Below are 24481 nucleotides of genomic sequence, written 5' to 3' on the forward strand. Positions count from 1 at the left end.
GACACAAAATTATCAGGAAATGTAGCCTGCATGTTGCGCAAACGACAATCAATAAAATATTTTTAATAAATACAACTTTAAAAGAACAGCAGCAATGATAGAAAATATCAAAGAGGCATAATATGACTGTTCCCAAAACATTGTACCATGAACATAATATGAAAACAGGTAACTTGTTTATAAAGAGGTATAACTTAATTGAGTTCCCGATCAATACTGATTATAAATCTTACAAACATGAATCATCGACAACAATCGCTAGAAAACGAATGACTTTTTTGTCTGACTAGCTAAAAAATTGCCATAGAAAATAAATAAATAAATAAATATACAATAAAGAAATAAATATAAAACAAGACAAAAGAACCTTGATTTACACAACAATCGTATTTCGTTTTTCTTTTTGAAGTGAATTTTCATTTGATTTTTGTCTCATCTACTATACAAGCTAAGTCTTCGGTATTACCTGAATGTAAAGTTGGAGTTCTTTCCTTGTGCGATGATTCATGTCAGTAAATGAGTTTTTGAAGGGCAGGTATTGGAAATAAATAATTACATGGCAAGTCTTCAAAATTCAGAAAGATTGCTAGATGCTTATTCCAACACTATTCATGAAGTGACAAATTACAACTCTTAAAAATGTAATAAATTTAGAAAACATGAGCCATGACAACAATTGCAAAGGGCCAGTTGGAATCTTAAAACATGCGGTGAAAATTGGGTGTGTTGCCAATTTGAAGGATCGAATAATGGACGTTACTGGTTGCCAATTTGAAGGATCGAATAATGGATCGAAATTCATACTGGTTAACTATAGAACAGAAATAAGCATATCATTGGCTTTTTGGGAAAATTTGCTATTAAACTGAGGTGGTACATGCTATGGTTTTCATTTTTCAAACTTTACTTTAATTCAAAATGGCGGATTTCAAGATGGCAGCCGTCAAGGTTATCCTTACCCTATCACTTCCCTCGAGGCATAATATGTATTACAGAAGATTTTATCCACTTATTATCATTAATACGCGGGTTAGAAGCGGAGGTAAGGGACTTTCGCACGTAGTAAATTTTAAGTGAACAGTCAAATGCCTGTAACTTTTCCCCAAATGGGTGTATCTCAAAACTAGCTTCACCATTGTCTTTCTGATTAAATTCTAGCCCGAAATTATGTATCATATTACCCTATTCCTATTTAAAAAACTTGACCTTAATTCAAAATGGCGGATTTCAAGATGGCTGCCGTCAAGGTTATACCTACCATACAACTTCCCCCTAGGCCTTATATGTATCTACATGGTTGTTCTTTCATTAACGTTCCGTTTACAAAGGTTAGTAAGGGACTTCTGCAGTAATCTCTAATAACCAAATCACAACTCTTAAAATTTATATAGAAATAGAAAACATGCACCATGGCAAAAATTTCTGTCATCACAAATAATACATATATGTCCTCTATCAGCTGGAAAAAAAATCATTGAAATCGGAGCCGGACAATTGAGTGATGTCCCTTGTTAGTTTACATCTTTAGATTAATTAATTCCGTGTTAGTTTTGTGCTGGATTTTTGTCTGGTGCAGAAATTTTCAACCATTGAAATCAGAATTAAAAACATATAAAATTGTAAAATTTCTGCTGCTCACAACGACTGTTTTTAAGTACAAATTTTACCATTTTATATACTGGTACATATTTTTAACTGTATTGGACATGGTCACACAGACACTATTAAAGAATCTTAAAGCTACTTAAATCACTTGGAAACGAGGAAATTAAAATTATATTTTTAAACATCCAGCTCTGGTGTTGCAGTACACTGTAATATTAGAAATAGCTATTTAGAACTAGAAACTTTGTAGCACTTTGTAGTAGAAAGTAACTTGTACATTATAAAGCAGGCTACATAATTAAGTAAAAAAAAATAAGAAAATATATTTTTTCTACGTACTTGACTTCGTACCAGAAATGGAAAAATGGTATTTTGACTAAAGACCATAAAATTTATATAGAAAATTCAATTACACTGGATGATGACTTCAAAACATCCAGTTTGTTATTACATTCACCTCTCTTCCTAATCTCATTATATTCACTTCACTTCACATTAATAAAGTACGACACAATTAATAAGAAATAATTCAAGTTTATATTGAATTTTAGTGCTATTTTGTAATTGAAATAATTGGTTATAATACGCATAATATTATCACTTACGTAATTCTACATTTATTTCTTTTCAAAATTGACCAATAGTATTTTTTTTTTCGCTTGTCTTTGATTTGAATTATCTTGCAATGGTGTTTAAGTCTGGTCGCTACACATATGCAACAACAGCAGATGAGCCAATCTTTCCTGCGTCATGAACTTCCTCAAATATGTCTTTAGACGACGCAAATAGCTGAATGATCTTTCGCAAATGCTTAAGAAGCTGGCATAGTGAGAACGAAAGTCCCTAGACGAACAACTCTGGTCAAGAAGGCTGCGAACAGTTGGGTTTCAGCACTAATAGTTTTTAATATTCTGATGGTCGTCAGCGACTCAGTCGTCATCAAAGTAGGTGGAAGCAGCCTGAGCTGAGCTCATTATTTATCCAGGTTAAAATCCGATAAGTAAACTCCCAATTCCTGATTCAAATATTCTCTTGAGAGAGGCCCACCAGCACATATAGCTCCTTCAGAAAGTATCTCCTAGAGTTTTATGAGTTGTTTGAGGCCTGGCTGATTGAAACGACGCTGCACTTCATTCAACAAATAGTCAATGATTTCAAAGTACATTTTTGGAAGATCTGATACAGGTTCTAGGGTTGGTGCTATAGAAGGATAATCAAACTGCTCCAACCTAATTGGTGTTCTCTTTTATCTTGAAGTGGACAATTTTAAGTGTAGTCTGTCTGCATTTTCCTTTGCTTCCTTATAGATGTTTTCAAATACACTGTTCGTTCGTAGGTTTCTCAGAGTATCCTCTAGATAGAATCGCTGCTGCTCTTTTAGCTCCAGAAGCAGAAGCTTCATAATTTTGAAGCACTTTCGCCAGTTGTCCGCAAGGTACAAAAGCACGTATACTGACTATCAGAAAAAATATTTCGAATTTGTTTTCTTTTCAAATACCCTTTTAGAGTTACTTTTTGATCATCATTTGGATCACTTGTATTACTGATGATTCTTTTCCAACGTGATTTGAATTCGTTTGTAGTAGATTGAAATCTGATTAGAGATTTTCGCCTAACACACCAGCGAATGGGACAAACAGGCAGCAAATGTTTAGGATTACTTTCATTGATGGTTTTACAGGGTTCAAGAACAATGTCGGCGTGCGTATATTGTCTATCGTTTTGCAGAATCCAGGTTGATGTTTCAAACATCTTTTACTATGGCCCGCATCTTTTACTATGGTCACACAAATATTCGCATTTCCGTGCTACTTCCTGCAATGGAAGATCTAATGCATGATAATTGCAATGAATGTATACAGCTTTCGGATGTTGAGTCGAAGTTATCTTCTGCACACCATTCACTCGTCCTGACATGATAGCTGCACTATCATGACACTGTTCGCGTATATTTTCTGCGTTCAGGTTAGGTTTCGTTAGAATATCTTTGATCGTGAATTCTGTTTCCGATTTTGTGCCATGTGGGGTGATCATTTCCATAAATATTTTGTTGGGTTTGATGAATCAGAGTCAATACAGCGCATACAGAGACAACTGTTTTTCTTTAAAATATCAGTCGTGGAGTCGGCTATAATTGCATAAAATGGAGATTCTTTAGCTTCTGCTACTAAGTCTCTCTATACTGCATGTCCCATAATCTTTAAAATTTCATTCTTTCAGTTAGCACTAAGCCAGATATCCCGTCGATTAATCCATTTTTCTTTCAGCCAGGAGTGACATCAAATTACCCATACTAAGCAAATGTCCACTGATTGCTTGACCACTGCGATCTAAATATCTAACACTACTAGCTATTATAAGCAGTGACTATCTTCCTTATTCTTGTTTACAAACTTGGTCTGAAAGGAGAGCTGAAACAGGTGTTCTGTTTCTGCATTCATATCTTAACCCTTTCACTACCACTGGGACATATGTGTCCCACGATACATTCTCAGAGAACCCCTGGGAATTTACCACATTTTATTGCTATGAATCGATGTTCCACTGGTAAAGAGAAGCCTGATAATGGTTCACAGAATTCTTATTAACATTATCAAATAGACAGTAGTGGAAATGAACGTGAACAATGAAAGTGATAATGGAACAGATGAAAGTGACGAACAATGTGCTAGTGATAAAGCAGTGGTTGCATGTACTGTAATTTGGAAAAGGATGCCGAAATGTAAAATATTTGTAATCATAAATACGACCCAATTGTTTTTATGACAATATACGTTTGATAATTGAAAATACAAAATGATCATTCATGTCAATACCACTGGGATATATAGGTCCCACGTAAAAATATCAGAGGAATACATAATGTCCCACCCTTCCCACGTCGAAAAACGAAACGGTGGAAAATGTTTTTTTTATATATATTTATACGTTTGAAAGCAACTTAAAATAGCCATATATTAATGTTTCTCACTCCGAAAAAAAATGGTAGTGAAAGGATTAAACGAACGGAACGACAATAGAGTTCGCATTTTTCATATGCTCTGAATTATTAACCCTACCTTATACATTTTTCCTCCTCACTATAAAACTTACTGCACTCTGCATATTGTTTGTAAGAACATTAATTTAACTTTATGGAAAATGTATTTAGACCCTAAATATCCTGTTACTCATTTAAACTATTATATTTTCCAAACTTTAAAATCTCGCTCAACGACTCGTTTCATATTGCAGACTTACGATTACTTAAACAACAATTTTAAAAGAATTTACAGTGTTTTGAGAATGTACACCAATGGAAATAAAGAGAATTTTCAATTCTTTTTCCTAACTCTTTTTGTCTAACATGGGGGCAGAAAAAGCGCCCGGTCCCTTGTTTCAAAGAGAAAGATGAATTTGGAATAGAGATTTTTTTTTTTTTTTTTACATTACTACAAAAGCAAAATTTAGTTCACATAATCAGTGTTGTGTGATGTTTTTACAGTCTGAAAGTGAGGGAGCAAAACGAGTATCTTGCCCCTTTTGAAAATTTCAGGCGGGGCAACTGCCCCCTTGCCCCCCACCCGGTTCCGGCGCCCTTGGCTGGGGCACTTAATAGCACATGCCTAGCACACCTTGTGCTGTTAGGGTATGAATAGTCCCGTGCAGTTTCTCGAACCTGCTCAGGCGACCGCAGCAAAATCGAAAATCAATTGTTTCTATCTGCACTTGAGTGATGCCATGCGGTGAACCAGCGTGTCCCACACACGCTACGGCGTCCGGTCGACCTGTCGATGAGCGCCTGTGCATTTGAATCTCTCTGGCAGGCCGTAGAATGTGGGACTGCCTTATGAATGATCAAGATGATTAAATCACAAATACAGTAATTATATTTTTTCAGCCCAAAAATGTGATAAAAGGAATTCAAATTTCTAGATTAACCTACATCGCTGCCCTCTTTGCTATGTTAAGTACATTTTTAGCTTATATTTTTCCTTCAAAAGTTTACTGTACAAATGCTGATATAATACTAGATAGTTGCTGCTGCAAACGATATATACTGAATCTCTAGACGGGGATAAATAATTCTTTTTATGAACTTTTAAAACCGCGTTATATTTTGTGAATAACATGTATATTCCTATCACTGAAAAGAGGGTTTGTAATGCACAGTAGAAATTTAATGTTGAGACATGTTGTCCAGAGATACTAAATTGATTAATGCTTTAATGTAACAGACCTGACACAATCTAAGTTATTTTGACATAGACATGATAATAAGAGCATATAACACAAAACCAAAACAACACAAAATACCGCTGCCCCTGCAGTTTTTTCTCAAACGATGTCTACAAAGTAATTTCAACTGTACTCAGCTGATGAAGAATAATGCGCTTTTAGTTTTTGTTCAGCTTGTCTGTTTAGGGCGAATGACATATGACCGAGCAAGCAACTAGCATCTATCATCTGATCTCAACGAATGAAGCTAGCAGACAGCTTGTAGCCATCCGCAGGCGCCGACTGCTTCTGCCATCAACAAAGCACAGAAGCACACTACATTCATACTTTGATAGCGTTGGAAGAGGATTACGCCATACGAGCTGTGACTGCGCTTGTAAAACATTTCGTCAAATGCTGCACTAAAGAGTTCACAAGAATAATAATAATAAATTGTAATATAATATGACTGTGTGAAAATCAGTTGTTCTTAGATGAAAATGGCTAATCGTTGTGTGGTTTTTGTTTTCTTCATGTGTGTGTTAATAATTCAAGAAATTCAGTGTAAAAGAGATTACTCCTATTGGGAATCTTTAGCTAAATTCCACGGGTAAGTATAGTTGTCTTTTTTTTTCTTCCTTCGAGTTTTTAGTTTAACGTGCCACGATTATGAACGGTGGTAATGAAATGGATGATAATGATGAAATAAAGAAAGTGGTAGGAAACGGGAGAATCCCTGAGAAATACGCATACGTGTTATTCTACAAGATTCACTATACGGGACGGTGTGAGCGGCCCCGGGTTCGGTTCCCGGTGGGGTCACTCGGTCGAAAAAGTGTAACAGCTTTTTCAGGCCAGCCACCCTGACTGAGGTTTTCTTGGGTTTTCCTCATTCACACCAGGCAAATACCGGGGTGGTACCTAACTTATAGGTCCCAGGCCGCTTCCTTCCTTTCCCAATCCTTTATTCCTTCCGTTTCTCCGGACTGTGTGCTCGCCGAGGGACGTCATCCTTCAAATCGTGAAGGGCTAAATGGCCTTAGATGCCGAAAGCCCAGAAATCCAAATCCTAAATCCCTAAATCACTTGACGGGAGCTAGGATCGAAACAAGGACACTACGCATCAGAGGTGAGCGCTCCATCAGTAAGCCACCGCGGCTCTACAGACAGGCAGAGAGAATTGTATAACTGGGAGTAATTCGCTATGTGAAAATTCATTAGCAAAAGATTGCACTACGAGAATAACACTTCGTATGTTAGTTTTTTTTTATTTCCTTAGGGAAAACTTTTTTCAATGTATTTATTTAAATAGTTCCTTGATTAAGTTTAGTTATGTACTATTAGCTTCTTTTATGCCAGTTTCCTTACTATTAACTCTGAAACAAAATATTGTATCCTATACCATGAGAGCTATACCGTATACCATGAGCCGTGTACCTGTATACAATGACGAGAGCTTTTGTATTTATTTAGTAATTTGGATTAGAATTAATTAATTATTAACACATATTTACATTTCATCGGTTTATTTCTTGATTTAAATATTGGCATACTAATTTTAAGTGACCTCAATATCCAATTCCACAGATACTACACTTACGGGGTGAGGAAAACATATGTCCCTGTAATGTTTAAATTAGTGTTTTTTGCACCCATACTCTCCCTATAGTGGGCACGGTGGTTCAGTGGTAGAGCGCTTACCTCTGGTGTGTGGGGTCCTTGGTTCGATTCCCGGCTAAGTAAGTTTGTGGTGGACAACATCGTGGTTTTCTCAGAGTACTACCGTTTCCTTCCACATTCTCATTCCACCAATTCTTCCATTATCATTCACTTGCCTTAATCATCCGTCTCTATTAGCCTAACAGACCTCAATCGTGGAACGTTAAACTGATTTTTTAAAAAAAGAAATCTATAGCGGCCCTTTGTGGCCTAGTTGTTAATGCATGTGTTTCTGTGTGGATAGTCTCAACAAGTAAAAATGCGAATAGGAGATTCCATCTCACACAGCCTCGGTATTGAAGAGAGATGTTAAACTGCAATTACTCAAGTACTCTCCCACAACAATAATGATTTGAATTTAGAAAATCCTATCGGACAAAAAAAAGTAATTTTAAACATATATCTTCAATAACGCTCTGCTTTCTGGAAGTGCTCAGCTAAACGGATTCCTGGGTTCTAGGCACACGCCAATGTATAAATTTAGCTGCAAATCAAAAATGAAATAGGCTACTCTACCTTTTGGCGGTTGGAATAGTATATGCACCAGAGCGCCAAATTGAGAACTCAAAATCATGGATGCTTTCTAATATCTTATTTCGACGACTACATTAACATCTAATGTGTCCTCCTTTGGCTCACAGGTCAGCAGCAATGAAGTTTGGAGTGGAAACGATGAGGCCTTGGTAGATGGCTGGAGGAATGGCGCACCACTTATGCATACGAAAGTAACTTACTTTTTGTAAGTTCCGCAGAGGAAGGCGATGAACTCGTATCTGACGTTTAATGACATCCAAACGATGTTCCATTGGGTTAATATCGGATGAATTTGGGGGCCATTGCAGCATTTAAAAGTTACCGCAGTGCTCCTCGAACAACTGCAATACAATGTTCTCCTTATGACAGAGAGCGTTATCCTGCTGAAGGATACCATTGCCAGCTATAAACATAGCCTACATGAATATGTGTACACGATCAGTAGTGACCTGCCGATATCTAGGAGACATCATGATGCTCTCCACACGCACTATTGAGCCTATGGGTAACCATGTGAAGTCATAATGGAGCTACCGGCCTGTGGTCGCCTTACTCTATACGTCTCGAGCAGCTGTTTCCCTGCAAGACGTCAAATTCTGATCTGGCCATTAATATGATGGAGGCAGTAATATGATTCATCTTACCATGCAAGGTTGTGCCATTGCTCGGCAGTCCAATGATGATCGGTATGTTTCCATTCCAGTCGTAATCGACGATGTCGTGATGTTAATATTTAGTATGTGTGTAAGACCTCAGGTACGGAAGTCTCTACTTAATAGTGTATAGTGAACTGTGTGCTCAGACAAACTCGTACTTTATCCATTGATAAAGTAGATATGCTATTAATTGTGCCATAGTTTGCGCCCTAGCCTGTTTCATAAACCTCGACAGTCTATGACGTCCGAGATCTTTAATGAGGTGTGGCTAACCGATGCCTCATCGTCTACTCATGGTTTCAGTGTTCTTTTCTTACCTTTGGAAGACACTAATAGCTAACACTCATTAAACCGCGCTGTTTTCAAGATGGTCATTCTCAGCCGTTTGGCCCCTATCAAACTCTGAAATACAGTATATTGCCGGCCTTCCCCATTCTACTCACGAGCACCACAATGACTGATTGAGTGAAATCCTTATCAATGTCTTCGATCGGTTCCGCTGTGCCCCGTGCCTTTTACATCAGCTTAACGACTTCGTTCAAAAAGTAGCGGGAGGATATAATGATTTGGCTGTTAAGTGTGTATGCTATAGCATTTATCATTATTCTCCTGCAAACAAGTTTCTAACCATGTGATTCAATTTATGACTGTCTTCTACAATAATTTTCGTAAAATTTTCTGATTTTAATGAATCTTGGTCTGTGCTTTCTTTCAAGTTTGAGAGATAAGTTGACAATAAATAAGTGCATAAATAACCAGTAAAAACTCCCCGAAATTGAGAGTTTACGCATAAACTTTCGTAAAAAATTATTTGATTTTGATGCAATGTCATGCGTATTTTCTTTAAGGCTTCCAATAATTTCATTGCCTGGAGTTGAAATATATGAACTTCATCTTATAAAGTATGTTTCTACGTATTTTGTTACATGAGCACTTAATCCATCATTGCTCTTTTCAATTTATCGTCATCTGTCTTTAGAGAAGAAATGCTGCAAAGAAAATTAAAGGTATTCATTTATTTTTAAAGCATATTTAATCAAGACAGACAAATGTTTTCATTTCCGTCTAATGGACATATTTAAATATCTAAACAATGGCTTTCTCTTACCTATCTTTGTTCAAACTAATGTATTCACATACACTGCTCAATTCCGTTTCCTTTGTTTAATGATATTTCAATGCTATTTAAATATGCGACGAGACGGAAAGTAAACCGAGTCCCGATTTTTAACTACATTCAACAACGGGAAGATGGGTTTTAACTATTCATCCCCTGTCCTGAAATAGTTCAAGGTCAGTCGTTGGTGACTTCGTATTTGTTTAGATTCTACTTTAATCTGTTAGTTTGATGAAAGTAAGCCCATTGTTAAAGAACCAAGGAAACAATATGGCTCCTGAAAATGCATATTCAGTTTGCAAATGTTGGTCTCATCACAACTATTCGCCAATCACTTGAACGAACGATCATTCCACTATAAATTATTTTTAAAAATACACATGCATAGGGTGCCGAGAAATGGGATTTCAAATTTACGAAGTTTTGAAGTTTAACGTCCCACGATTATGACCTTTAGGCTAAGGGAGACGATGTTTAAAGCAAGTGAATAATGATGGAAGAATTGGTGGAATGAGACAGTGGGAGGAAATGGAAGTACCCCGAGAAAACCCACTAGCACGATGTTGTCCACCACAAACTTACTTGGGTGGGGATAAAAGCAAGGACTTGACTCGACAAATAAAAGCCACTGCCCCCTTCTACTCAGCCATCGTGTCTCCTTCAAATTTCGGATATAAATAACCATAAATATCCCATTTTTATATCACTTTTCTTGTGATCTTATGAAACGATATATTGATATACTTAATAATACTTCCATTGGATTCAGCGTCCTCAAATTAGTATAAAAAGTGCAATTAGAAATTAGTATAAAAAGTGTAATTAGAAATTGGTATAAAAGGTACAGTTAGAAATTAGTATGAAAGAGCAAATACAAATTAGTATAAAAAGTGCAATTAGAAATCTCTATAAAAACTGCAATTAGAAATTAATATAAAAAGTGCAATAAATTAGTATAAGAAGTCCAATTAGAAATTACTATTAAAATGCAGTTACAAATTAGTATAAAAAGTGTAGTTAAAAATTTGTAAAAAAAAATACAGTTAGAAATTAGTATTATAAGTGTATTAAAATTAGTAAAAAAATGCCGTTAGAAAAAAGTATAAAAAGTGCAATTCGAAATTGGTATAGAAAGTGTAATTAGAGATTACTATAAAAAGAACAAGTAGAAATTAGTATAAAAACTGCAATTAGAAATTAGTATTTAAAAAGCTGTTAGAAATTAATATAAAAGAGGAAATGCAAATTAGCATCAATGTGCAATTAAAAACATGTATAAAAATTGGGATTAGAAATTATTATAAAAAGCATAATTAGAAATTAGTACAAAAACTGCAATTAGAAATTAGTATAAAAGTGCAATTATAAATTAGTATAGAAAGTGCAATAGAAATTATAAAGGTAACCAAGAAAGTTCTGTCTATTTTTGTGGAGATCTGTGTTTCATTGGCCCTCATACCGGAAATAAGGCTAGGTCAGTTGTTGGTGTGGGTATATTCAACATACTTCAGTTACACCGTGAACTTGCATAAAGACAGAGTGAACATGGGACCTCCACAGAGCGACATAAAAGCGTGTATACTGTACAAGTTCAAACTGGGGTCAAACGCCGCTGCAGCGTATGCCAGGTCTTTTGTGTCGTGACTACGCGGACAATTTCTCGGTGGTTTAACAAGTTTAAGGACGGTGATGAAACACTCAAAGACGCACCACGTACCGGAAGACCAACACGTACAAAATGAAGATCTTCAGGTAGCAATTGAGGCGAACAGTGCCCAGACATGTGAGGAACTGGAACTACAATTCAGTGTGAGTGGAGAAACCATTCGACAACACCTCCATCAACTTAGGAAGCACTACAAGTTGGGTTGATTGGTTACCCATGATTTGACTCCGGGTCAGGAGGCAACGCGAACAGACACCTGTGTTTCTTTGCTGTCTCTTCTGAGGAAAGAACCATTTCTGGACAGGATGTTGACATATGATGAGAAGTGAGTCCTGTACGAAGCTCCACAGCGCCGTTATCATTGGTTAGCATCCCATGAACCGGTTCCAAAACAGCCGAAACCAGCACTGCACAAAAGAAGGTACTCCTGTGTTTTTGGTGGATGCTCGCGGCATCGTGCATCGGGAACTGCTACCAGCTGGTCAGAACATGAATGCAACCGTGTACTGTGAGCAGTGGAGCCGTGTTCAAGTAAAACTCAAAACTCTGGAGCCAGTACTTCTGAATCGCAAAGGGTTCCTCCTGTTACAGGACAACGCTAAGCCCGACGTGACTAGAATGACCTGGGACACCATTCTACCCCTTGGATGGAAAACACTATTGCATCCACCATAATGACCGCACATTGCACTGTCCGATTATCACCTGTTTCATTCCTTAGACAATCACCTTAGAGAACGCCAGTTCAAATCCCTAGCAGAGGTGAAAAATTCACTTGATACCTTCCCACTAAGTTCTACCGCAATGGAATCCATCGCCTTCCAGAACGTTCATAGAAGATCGTCGATCTGATGGAGACTATTTTTGATCTTCCAGGTACGTCTTAGGTTACATATCGATATTCGAAGGTGGAAGGTGATAAAGCGACGGAACTTGCTTGATTACGTTTATAGTAAAAATAGCGCAATTAGAAATTACTATAAAAATTGCTATTAAAAATTAGTACAAAAACTGCATTAAAATTAGTATAAAAAGTGCAATCAGATATTAGTATAAGAAGTGCAATTAGAAACTAGTGTAAAAAGTACAATTAGAAATTAGTATAAAAGTACAATTAGAAATTAGTTTAAAAAGAGCAAATAGAAATTAGTATAAAAAGTGTAATTAGAAATTAGTATACAATACAATTAGAAACTAGTGTAAAAAGTGCAATTAGAAATTAATATAAAAATGCAATTAAAAATTAGTATAAAAAGTGCAATTAGAAACTGGTGTCAAAAGTGAAATTAGTATGAAAATGCAATTGTATAAAAGTGCAATTAGAAATTAGTATAAAAATGCAATTGCATAAAAGTGCAATTAGAAATTAGTATAAAAATGCAATTGCATAAAAGTGCAATTACAAATTAGGATAAAAATGCAATTAGAAATTAGTATAAAAAGTGCAATTAGAAATTAGTGTAAAAGATGCAATTAGATATTAGTATAAAGAGTGCTATTAGAAATTAATATGAAAAGTAAAATTAGAAATTAGTATAAAAGGTACTAATTATTGTGAAAAGTGCGATTAGAAATTAGTATAAAAAGTTCAATTAGAAATGTATCCAAGTGTGAACATTTTTTACTAGTAGGACTTTCTATACAATATTGGCTTCTCTAAACTCTTTCTTTCTGCTCTACTAATTACCCTCTATTTTCCTCAATTAGACCTACATTCTTCTTAGCTTGCTCACCCGACCCCAATCAGCTTAGTAAGCGCAAAATTTAGCTAATGGAAACTTAAGGGTCTTCACTACAGGAAAAATAAACTACCGCTAATTTCAGAGTTTTTCTGTAATACGTTCGAAACAAATAAAAATATTCGAAAAGCAGAATCGTAGTGAACTAGACAATACGATTTTGCATATGATACCATTATCACAACTCATCTATCTGCTTTCGATTTGCAACTGTGGAGAGATTTAGCATTTTTTGCGGGTTCTTTAAATAGCAGAATACCAAAGGCAGATAGGTGACTTGTGGTAAAGGTATCACATGCAAAATCGTATTGTCTAGTTAACTACGTTTCTGCTTTTCGAATATTTTTATTTGTTTTGAAGATATTAGAGAAAAACTCTAAACTTAGCGGTAGTTTAATTTCGCTGTAGTCGAGTAAATGCGATTCTGAGGTATAGTGAGCATCATTAGGGTTGGGCGGTCTTACTTTTTCCTGTAAGTTTTATATTTTTCTTGTATGTTTTACGTTATATGCCGTTATTTTCCCCATAAAATTACTTCTTCCGCACACCCAAACACTATGTTTTATCATACTTGGGTTTTATCATCTGATCCTTCCTCTGTCAAGGTTCTCAACCATATCACAGTTTCGATCGATTGTGATATACTGGTATCAGAAACAGAAGCTATTTGAACTAATAGAAGCAGAACTCCAAATGGTTGTGATTTTCTATGTGTCCCTCATGGATTATTTGAAAGTATAAAGGATATCGGACTGTTAAGCATAAGCGGAGTTAGGAATTTTCTGCTGGGGTGCAAACCTTTTAGTTGGTCTCGGACCTGTGGAATACTTCATAAACAGATCTTGGTAGGTGGCCATCTTATATTTGGCATTTTTATTTCTTGTCAAAAATGCCCCCCATACCTCCGCCCATGCTGTTAAGAGGTGCAAAGTTTTCATTAAAATACAAATTACAAGCCACAAAAATTTGTAGAATATTCTTAAGTTGGTTGGGTTTGACTTTATCATCTCTTTGGTACGCAAGTTATTTCTAGATGAGAACAGGGGACCCAGCAAGATTTTTGCAGGCAGGCCCTTGACTTTTCTAAAAGCGAATTGAAAGTCTATTTCAGAATGTAAAAACATTAATAACTCGCCATGCCTAGACTGCGTGCATTATTCATTATTATTAACATTTGAAACATGGGTTTTAACACTGTGCAAAATTAGAATCACAGGTTGTAGCAAATGTACAAATAAATTATTCTTAAAAAAAAAAAAAAAAAGTTTTAGGAAGTTCATTTGTTTGACTTCGCCTTTATATAAGTGAAAAATTATCCTACCTTGATGAACCGAAAGTGCGCCCTGCTGCAACAGGATAACGCAAAACTACACTCGACTCGAAAAACACAAACAAAAAATCAGTACCTTTATCGTATCGAACTGATTTCACACACTGCATATAGTCCTGACCTTGTCCCTTGAAATTACTACCTATTTTGGTCCATGGCGCACTTCCTGAAATCATGATGCTTCACCAACCAGCAGGAAGTTGAAACAGCAGTGATTCACTTCTTTGCATCTAAGAACAAGATGCGGTATCGACACGCTATAGTTTGAATGTTAATTACAAGTAACCCACCAGAACTTCCCTTCCAGAAATTGGAGGTGCACTCGACATCACCTACGATTGGTTACCGACCCACATACAATAGATTTAAGACTTATCAATTGTTCAAAAGAGTGATTGGGCAGGTTTTATTTCATCCACGATTGCAAAGACGACTTCTCCAGACTACTTCCCGGATATTTGTCTTAAATATTATATTTGATATCTTAAATATATTATCGATATAAGAGGCATTCAGAGCACCAGGGAATCTAGTCCAATCACCAAAGTTGAGAGAGAAATAGACATAAAGCTTATAGATACGCTGCTAGCTGAACTTGATTCTCTTAAGCTCTGAAAGAAGTTTCAGATGGAGATTTTAAAGTTGAAGCATTTCCAAAATTACGCCCCCCCCCCCAAAAAAAATGGATTTGATTCTCTTGTGCGCTGAACTCACTATTTATCAGTTAGTGTTGCTTATGAGACGAGGTAGAATTTTCGTGACGACATGCAGATAAGACAGAGCTCTTTCAATAAAAACAAATATACTTTCGAGACAAATAATCACTTTCACTACACCTTTGTTGACACTAGGGATGGGCAAAACCGGTTTTTATAAAAACCGAAAACCGGTTTCTATAAAAACCGAAACCTGAAAAACCGACATTTTGGTTTTCTATAAAAATCGGTTCGGTTTTCACCGAAACTGGTTTCGGTGAAAACTTTTCGCAAACACATAAAACTATTTCTGTGGAAATGGATTCGGTTTCCGGAGAACAACGAAACACCATTCTCGTCAGAAATAGAACAAATTTTGAAAAAAAAACGGATCAGGTGAAAAACCGAACCGGTTTTGGAGAAAACCGATAACCGGTTTAGGAGAAAACCGAACCGGTTTTGAAGAAAACCGAAACCGGTTCCGGTGAAAAACTCAAATCGATTTTTTGAAAATTTTCAGAAACAGGTTTCGGTTTTTCTAAAAACTGAAAACCGAAAAACCGGTTTTTGTGACCACCACTAGTTCAGACAAGACAGTCCCAAATCCAGTCTCATGGGCAATAATAATTATCAATCTAATCGTCTACCTCTTGAGCTTAAAAGAATGGTCTCAAAATGTTGCCAAATTTAACCTTGTGTTTGGAAAGCTATTCCATCAAAGAATACTGACCAGTGATAAATCGTTACAAACCAGTGATGCCAACCTGAAACGTTACAAAATCCCATCTCGAGAGGCAGAAATTTCTATTTTGTTCTTGAATTTCCTACACTGTACTAGTTTAAAATACTTCATAACTTATAAAATAAGGAAAGTGAAACTGCTGTATGTCACTCGCTTTCTTCAATATATAGGTGAAATATCCTTAAATTCTGATCTTATACATTTATCAAATAGTTTATGAATAGGTATCTTCCTTAACTGGAAGAAATAATCGAAAATTTTGACGGAAACGAGTACAGTCATGTCCCAAATGATTGTCGCATGACTATAAATATGTTGTTGTAGAAATATAATTTGATAACGATTTTGCCAGGTAGGGCCTATTTCTTATAATGTTAGTATGTGTATTAATGGGCAAAGACGTGTATGTGGTAAATTTCATGTCAAAAGAGCAGTAAATAAGAACAATATAACGAAAAAAATATTTGCTTGTCCAACAGCAACATTTTGTTTTACTCATTCTAATTGTCGTATTTATAATTCTTTTCCTATGAAATTTACTACAAATATATATTTCCCAATTATATGCATAGTAACAGCATTAAAAGTACCCTACAAAATCATTATCAAAGTATATTCCCACAACAAGGCAGTTATACATATACGACAATCATTTTGGACATGACTGTACATGTCAGAACTTCAAAGTTTAAGCAAGTTTTTGTGCTGTAGTTTTTTATTTTTTTTTAATTATTTTTTTATGGAACTTAACGAAACTAAGACCACAATTATTACGTGTCGAACGTTTCGGAAGTTGGTTGTTTCCAGGCCCGTATCCACGGGGGGCTAGGATGGGCCGGGCCCTCCCTAAATTTTCACTGTTCCCCTAAGATTTTCACGGTAGGCTTTCAAATGAACTATAATATGGTTGGGTCGCCCCCCCCCCCGTACATTTTTGGGCTGGCTACGGACCTGGTTGTTTCTCGTTTGATATTTTCTTTCTTCCTTCTTTATTTTTATTAATATTTTTTTTAAATACCAGGTTACAGTTTAAGTTCCTTGATATTTGTTTCTTGAGATTCTCAAGTTTATAACAACAAAATCTGACAATTAGGACTGATTTCATATCTATTGAAAGCTCAGTAAGATTTTTTCTTGACATTGATGAAGTAATTGTATGAAAAATCCTATATATCCTGCATATTTTTACGAAAATTCCCTTTACCCCTATTCGGAAAATAAATGTCAAAAATCCCACAAAATGGGATTTTCCCACAGGTTAGCATCACTGCTACAAACTACAAATATCTCAGCGCGGGATCAAGAAACGATCAGAATGAAAAACATTGGTTTAATTGGTTGAGTGAGTTTCTAAGTATCGTGATTTAATGGGATGAAATGTGTTTCTTACATTGGTGCCACCTGTTGCCAAAGCAATGCACTTCTCATCATCAGCTTCTGGCACAGGCTTACTGTCAACCCAGCCATACATTCTTCACGGATTCCTCTCCAAAGAATTCTGGGTCACTAACACTTTCATATCTTATACACACACACCTTCAGATTCTAAATTGTATGTCTGTGTGTACGGTTTCGCAGTTTAGATTCTTCTGAAAAACTCATCAAGCATTCTTATGTGCTTTTGAAGGATGTCTGTAGACGTTAGATCTTCTAGTTCACTTTTAGGAATAACTGTATTTAAAAAAAAATGGCATTAAGGAGTGGTTACAAGCTGTTGTTGGTGATTTATTAAGAAGTCAACCATATTACAGACTAGATGAATGAGTGGTTCTTTTTTTGAAGAAATAAATGGATGTAAACATCTGACTGATATAGTCATAATGGAATTGGTTCATTCATTCAGGAGTCTCCCGTGGGTGGGAAAGTGGCGCGGTTGCTTAGGGCCCGCACTCGAAAGGTCCGGTGCCAAAAAAATAAGGTTAGAGATAAGTTTACTATTTCTAATTCATTCTTGGAATTCAAAATATGCTATTTAAAGATGATGAACCATCACTTTTATAATATCTTTTTACGACTATATATTATTCATGTTGCGAAGTGTATGCAAAATGAAATACCGCTGCCAACGATAATGTAAAACAGTCAAAATTCGAGCCAAATGATGTATTTATGCTGTATGTAGAATTCTCATCTACGCCCTGAGCCCGCAATTTATTTTCGTCCAAGGCTGAGCAAATTGGCAGGACAGCCCTGCATTCATTCAAAAATCAAGAGAAATCTGTACTACTACTTTTTTTTTTTTAATCATTTGGATCAAAAGATCCAATGTATTTCAATCAAAAATTTTCTTGTACGCCCTAGGGGAAGTGGGGACATAATGACCCCCCGGGCAAGATGGTCACCCCGGTGTATAACGATGTTTCTCTGGTGACAAAGAACTGATACTACTGCACAAGCCCCCGTAGTTAGTGTGGCGCGAAGTGTTGAGAAAGGAAGACGTCGCTACCGTGTGAAATAAGCGGAGAAAACCCTTCTCGTAGTACGATATAAGGTATGTGGTCAATGTTCTACCTGTTGCTGAAAAAAGTAATTACTTGAATAAAACCTTACATACGTAGATAGTGAGAAAGGTTTGGCCAATGGCCATCAATCATGCATGATTTTCTTGTAGAAGATGGCGGATAGCAGATAAAGGGTTTTTGAAAGTTATATCGGTATTGGGGCAAAATGATCCCATGAAATTGTACAGGGAACCGAAATATCCTGTGACGAATTGAGCTGGGTACCCGTGAATAGTACGAGTTAGTGCGTCTTGTGGAATTTTTCGTAGTAATTATTGTTAATAATGAGACTTAATTGTGTAATATAATTAAAAAGGCACAGAAACACGAGCTTTGAAGGCACGATCAATAGTAGATCTGGAAACTACCTATTATCAAAATGCACAACTATCGATACACACAGTCTGCTATTTCTTAACACACTGACGTATGAAGGTGATCGAGCGTGTGTCCCTGTTTTGTCATCTGTTGACATGTTAGAGACCTAGTCTTGAATTTTTTTGATAGCCCCTCTATTCCACTTTGTATTTTGTTTTTCATTTAGTTTTATTTTAATATTATTTTCGTTTTTTATAGTTTTCCGCTCATTGTTTTATAGTTGTACAACTAATTGTTTCATTAACATTTTCAATGAATAAGGAAACTAGCATTTTCTTATCGAAACAGACATACTTTTGGTTAATATGTATATATTCCAAAGAGGGTCATTCGCAATAGTTCAATTTATTTGCACATACAACTTGTTTCGTAAAACTTTCACGCCTTACACCTAAGTTATTTACGATTCTAGAAGAAATAATAAAGAATATTGTACTGCAAAATCATGGACTTTCCATTCATAATGACGTTACTATTTCAATTCCAACCTTAAGGTGTCCATTATGCCCCCATCTCCCCTATATTTGGAAAACTACATACAGTGTAGCCAAACCCAAACTATGACTTAACTCAGTATGATGTGCTTATTCCGCAGAAAATACGAAAGCTCGATTTAGAGGTCATTCAAAAATTTTGTGGCCCCTGATTCAAAAACTAATTACGGTATTCGCCAAGATCGCAGTCTTTTGATGCATTTTTTTTTATTATTCCTAAAATTCTTGTTAATGAAAGCTCTGGCCTCCGTTTGTGGAACTTGGTGTTTCTCATAAAAAATGCAAGATGTATATTATTGACCATATTACTTTGTTTTCTTTAAGTTGACCGCTAAAGAATTATGAGATTTGGCTACAGTAAAACAACTCATCATTTACATATTGCTAATGTTGAATTTATTCTCTTTCTTGTCTGTGGTTTATTTGATAGCAAAAATGGCAACTTTGAGCAAAACAAAACTTTGATGCGGTGCTCCAAGATTTTAATAATTTAAACCCATTACCCATTGTAGATCATAGTTTGCTGATTTCTCTACGTATCATAATAATCCAAATCACTTATTTCGACATTTTGCAACATTGGGTCAATCAATGTGAAGTGATTCAATGAGAGTTGCTTGACATTTCTTAATTTATATAAATATATACTCTCTCTATATATACACAAACTATACTACATACAATTACCATGTACTTTGGCAGTACGAAACTGGTTTTAAAACATATTAATGAGTGGCGGCAATTTTTGTTGAGCAGCGCGTGTCAATTAATGACTTTGCAGAACTTTGTGTACGTTTATATATCTAAAGACTTGGTAATTCAGAACCATTGCTACAAATACCATATTCTCAGCACTTTCTCCTCTTTAGTTTTGTTTCTTAGTAAAACCCTAATTATTCACTCCGTACGTGAATATTACTCCCTAAACTTAGTATGGAAATTTAAGAAATTCCACATTTTACAGCTGCAAAGAAGTAGAGGGCACAACAAAGCATGAAGTAAGTCAAGTGAAATTGCAAAGAACAACAGAAGACCAAATCCTCAGGAAAAAAATGTACGATTTTTGCACAGGAAACATTCAATGGGTATTACCTATTTTCTGACACACAAGATGTAATTGTTACTCATATAGGAGCACTCAAACGAGATTTGAAAATTGTATGCTAGTCAAAGAAATAAGAGGGGCCGCGGTAGCTCAGTGGTAGAACATTCTCCTCTGGTGCATAGGGTCCTTTGTTCGATTCCAGCTCGCGCCAATTGAACTTTGTGGTGGACAAACACCGTATGCGTACGTTTTCTCGGAATTTTCTCGTTTCCTCCCACTTACTTCATTCCACCATTTCATTCATTACTCATCATCACCGCCTGCTTTAGCCTAACCGGCATAACTGTGGGACGTGAAACAATGATTTCATTTCATTTTCAAAGGAATAAGAAAATATAAATTTTAACGTATCAATAATTTACAGCATTACGGTCACAGCGAACTTACATGTCTATTTTTTTTCTGCATTTACTTCTAAACCCACGTAACTACTGGCGTTAAATAAAATCTCTGTATTTCTTTCTGTTGTCCACATATCAGATTTACATCATCAGCATAAGCCATAACCTGGTGAGTGCCATTCTGCTCTATGTTTTGGTTGCTATCTTTGATTTTCCTTATAACGTATTCTAGAACAGAACTGAGTAATAATGGCGACAAGCATCTCCCTGTTTCAGGTCATTCTGGACGTGAAAACTCGTGGACAAAATTTTGCTATTCGAATTTTACCTTGGGATTTATTTAAATTCCCATTTCAATTATTCTGAATAGCTTTTTCGGTATTCCAAATTCTATAAGAATGTTGTACAATGTTTCCCTCCTAATAGTCGTATGCCTTTCTGAAATCAATAAATAATTGATGTACCGGAGTACTGTATTCCCGTTTCTTTTCGAGTATTTGACGAATAGTAAATATCTGGTCGATAGTTGATTGATTTCCGTTAAATCCGCACCGATAATCTCCAATAATTTAATCTGCATATGGAGTCAATCTTGCTAACAATAAATTTGAAAGGATTTTATGGAATTTTGACAAAAGACAGATGCCTCGATAATTATTGCAATCCATTTTGACGCCTTTCTTGTGAATTGGGACAAAGGTTGATTGTTCCCATTCCTGTGAATTTCTTTGTTCCAGATGAGGAGAATGAGTTTGCATTCCTCGTTTCACCGTTTTCCTTCTCCAATTAAAAAGCTATATTTTCTGTATCCGTTTTTTTTTTATATATATATTTTCATATTTAATATTTCGAATCTTCAGATTTTTCGATATTTTGATTTGAATAGCTGATATTTTTCGCAGTTAATATTTTTTGTGTATGCGCCTTAATTTCGGGAGACCAGGGTTTAATTATCGGTGGAAACTCATATAGTTTAGATTCCACTACAAGCTGTAGGCCCACGTCTACAGAGCTTCGAAGCTGAACGGGATGCTAAACTCTAAATCAATTTTCCGATAGTTTTCGGTATTTTGATATTTCAATTTCCGATATTTTTGATACTTCTTTATATTTCGATAAATCGATCGAGTATAAAATATCGTTTCCATATTTTACTTATATAGATTTTCGATATCCAAATCAGAATTTGTACAACTCTATTGGTTGCCGTTATGGATAATGTCAATGAAAGAAATCTTCTTCCCATGGACAGTGATATAATCCTAGTGTGATCAGAGACGTCATTTAGAGAGGGCAAGAAGGCAATTCCCCCCCCCTGAATTTGAAAAATACATATATTTTAATTGATTGTATACTAATAAAAGATGTGAAACCAGTGACGACGCCAAAGGGGGGGCAAGGGGGGCGAGCGCCCCCCTGGTGGCTACTCCTGTCCCCCTGACTGCCATCCAGACTGCCCCCCCCCAGACTCCTACAATCATAAAACATTCTACATATAGTATTTTATATCAGTATCATAACCAATCTCATTGTCAAATTGTAGTCTACTTTCCATGCATTTACTATGTGGCAGATTAGTCCTCAAGCTTTCTTCTTTGAGCGTCTGGGTATTCACGTATATTTCTGTTTTCTAATTTAGCGCCTTTTCCGGTAAATTTTAGTTACAGTTCTTTCTTATGAATTTTAATTACTGTGCCTAGCGAACAATAGTGATTTGGTCGACTTGTTTTCTTCTCATTGGATCAACTTCGATTAGAAACAAAAGAAAGGTAAAACCAACTGCATAACTTGTTTATATTTATCCAGTTTTGAAGTTTTTGGTTTCCTATTTTGTTTTATTTAAAGGTTTTATACTTCTATTTCCTGAAACATTATTCTCGGCGTTCAATATTTAGAGGATGGGCTTATAACAGCTTAATTTGCGACTACCAGGGCTTAATTTTTTGAAGGAAAAAAGTTGTTTTCCCTTCCTGCAAATAATAATAATAATAAATGTATGGAATTAACTCGATTATTTGTTTAGCTCCCAATAAAACGTATTGTCTAAGTGTTGATCTTTAGTTAGTAATTGATATGCACTAATGCTCCCTTACTTATTTTGTTTCAAAGTACTGACATGACGTCTACCATATTGACTAGAAATGTACGTGGAGCTGCTGAAAAATTCGTAGCCCAACCCAGGAGTGCACGTGGAATGGTGAAGTTTTACTTCTTCTACACTTTCCCCGAGAGTCAATATACTACCTTGTACAGTGCTCCAGTTTTGCAGAAGTTAAAAAAAATCTGGAACTTCCTCGCACCACTGTTCGTAACACTACCCTTATCAGATCTAAAGTTCAATCAGATCTAAGTTTGGGAAATAAATACAGGCAATAGTTAGACGGAGCTAAATCTGGGGAATAAGGATGAGTTCTAGACATTGAAATCCTAGATTATAAAATGCTAATTGTGTTCGCAGGGGTTCGATGGACAGGTGTATTCTCTTAAAGGAACACAATTCCTTTCTTTTCATTTTCCGCGGTGTTGAACTTTGAATTTTTCTTTCAGTTTTGTGAGTAATGTAGAGATTCTGAATTAAATATCTGACCGTTGCGGAGGTAGTCTATGAGTACGTACGACTCCATACTTATTCCAGAAGAATGTTGCAAACAGTTTTTCAACCTACTTCTGTGTTTCTTGGGGCGAGGGAGAAATGAGTGCTACTACTCCATTGGCTGTTGTTTCTTTTCAGGATCATAGTGGTACAACCATATTTCGTTCATGGTTGCTATTCGTGAGCGAAATGATCAGCATTACATTCAAATTGGAAGAAGACTTCTCTTAATGCCATCACTTTTTAATTCTCCTGACAGATTTTTTTGGGAACCCATTGTGTCAAGAACTTGCGCATACCCAAGCCATTCTGAATTATACTACCGACGCGTTCCAAAGAAATGCCCACAATCTCTGACACAAGTTTTACTGAGACGGTAAAAACTGGGGAAGGGGATTGCAGCCAAACCTCAGACTATAATAAGTATATCGTGAGTTTACTATACACTTTAAAAAGTGTATAAATAATAGCTTAAATTCTTTTTGACAGTCAAAAACTGGGGTGGCGTAGGAACCCCGGCCCCAGGTTGTATCTACCACTGGCTGAAATGCTGCAATTTTCAAGAATAATGTTACAAATTGCATCCATGATTTCGGGAACAGTCACTGGATGTAAAGTCATCCTGGATGTAAAGCATAATTTGTTGAGAAACCGCCACGTTTGAACTAAGCCATCACTTCTTCACCACTGTATATAATGGAGGAGAGTCCCGTAGTGTTTCACTGATTTTTTCATTAATTTACTTTGGTGACTATCTTTGGTGGAACAAAAATCTTATAATAGTTGTGATCTGGATGTTCGTGAAATTCGCTGTTTGGGCACACATAATCACTTCAGAGGCCTGAGAAAGCAATAAAAATTTCATTATTAATATGAAAATTTGTTGAAAACATCTTTTTCAAAACCACAGTTTCATCTTTCTACCTAGTACCTACACCCCTTCTGGGTTGGAGATTTTCAGCAGCCCCTCGTAAATTTATATATATATATATATATATATATATATATATATATATATATATATATATAGCATATAGTACTAGACGAATTTGTTACTTGTAGCAAACGC

General features: G+C 35.9%; 1 protein-coding gene across 3 annotated transcripts in view; it reads left to right on the forward strand.

The window, feature by feature from the left end:
• Positions 1-6051: 6051 nt before the first annotated feature.
• LOC145681030 (transforming growth factor-beta-induced protein ig-h3-like) overlaps positions 6052-24481 on the forward strand; it is a 125372-nt gene continuing 106942 nt past the window's right edge. The window contains exon 1 of one of the 3 annotated variants that reach the window (XM_081752337.1): positions 6052-6412. In XM_081752337.1, the coding sequence (XP_081608463.1) occupies positions 6297-6412 (116 nt within the window). In that variant the 5' untranslated portion in view covers positions 6052-6296. The remainder of the gene's footprint in view (positions 6413-24481) is intronic. The other 2 variants (XM_081752336.1, XM_081752338.1) reach the window with 2 other exon arrangements.

Source organism: Thermobia domestica, chromosome 3 (genome assembly GCF_964235325.1).
Source record: "Thermobia domestica chromosome 3, izTheDome1.hap1.1, whole genome shotgun sequence".
NCBI lineage: Eukaryota > Metazoa > Arthropoda > Insecta > Zygentoma > Lepismatidae > Thermobia > Thermobia domestica.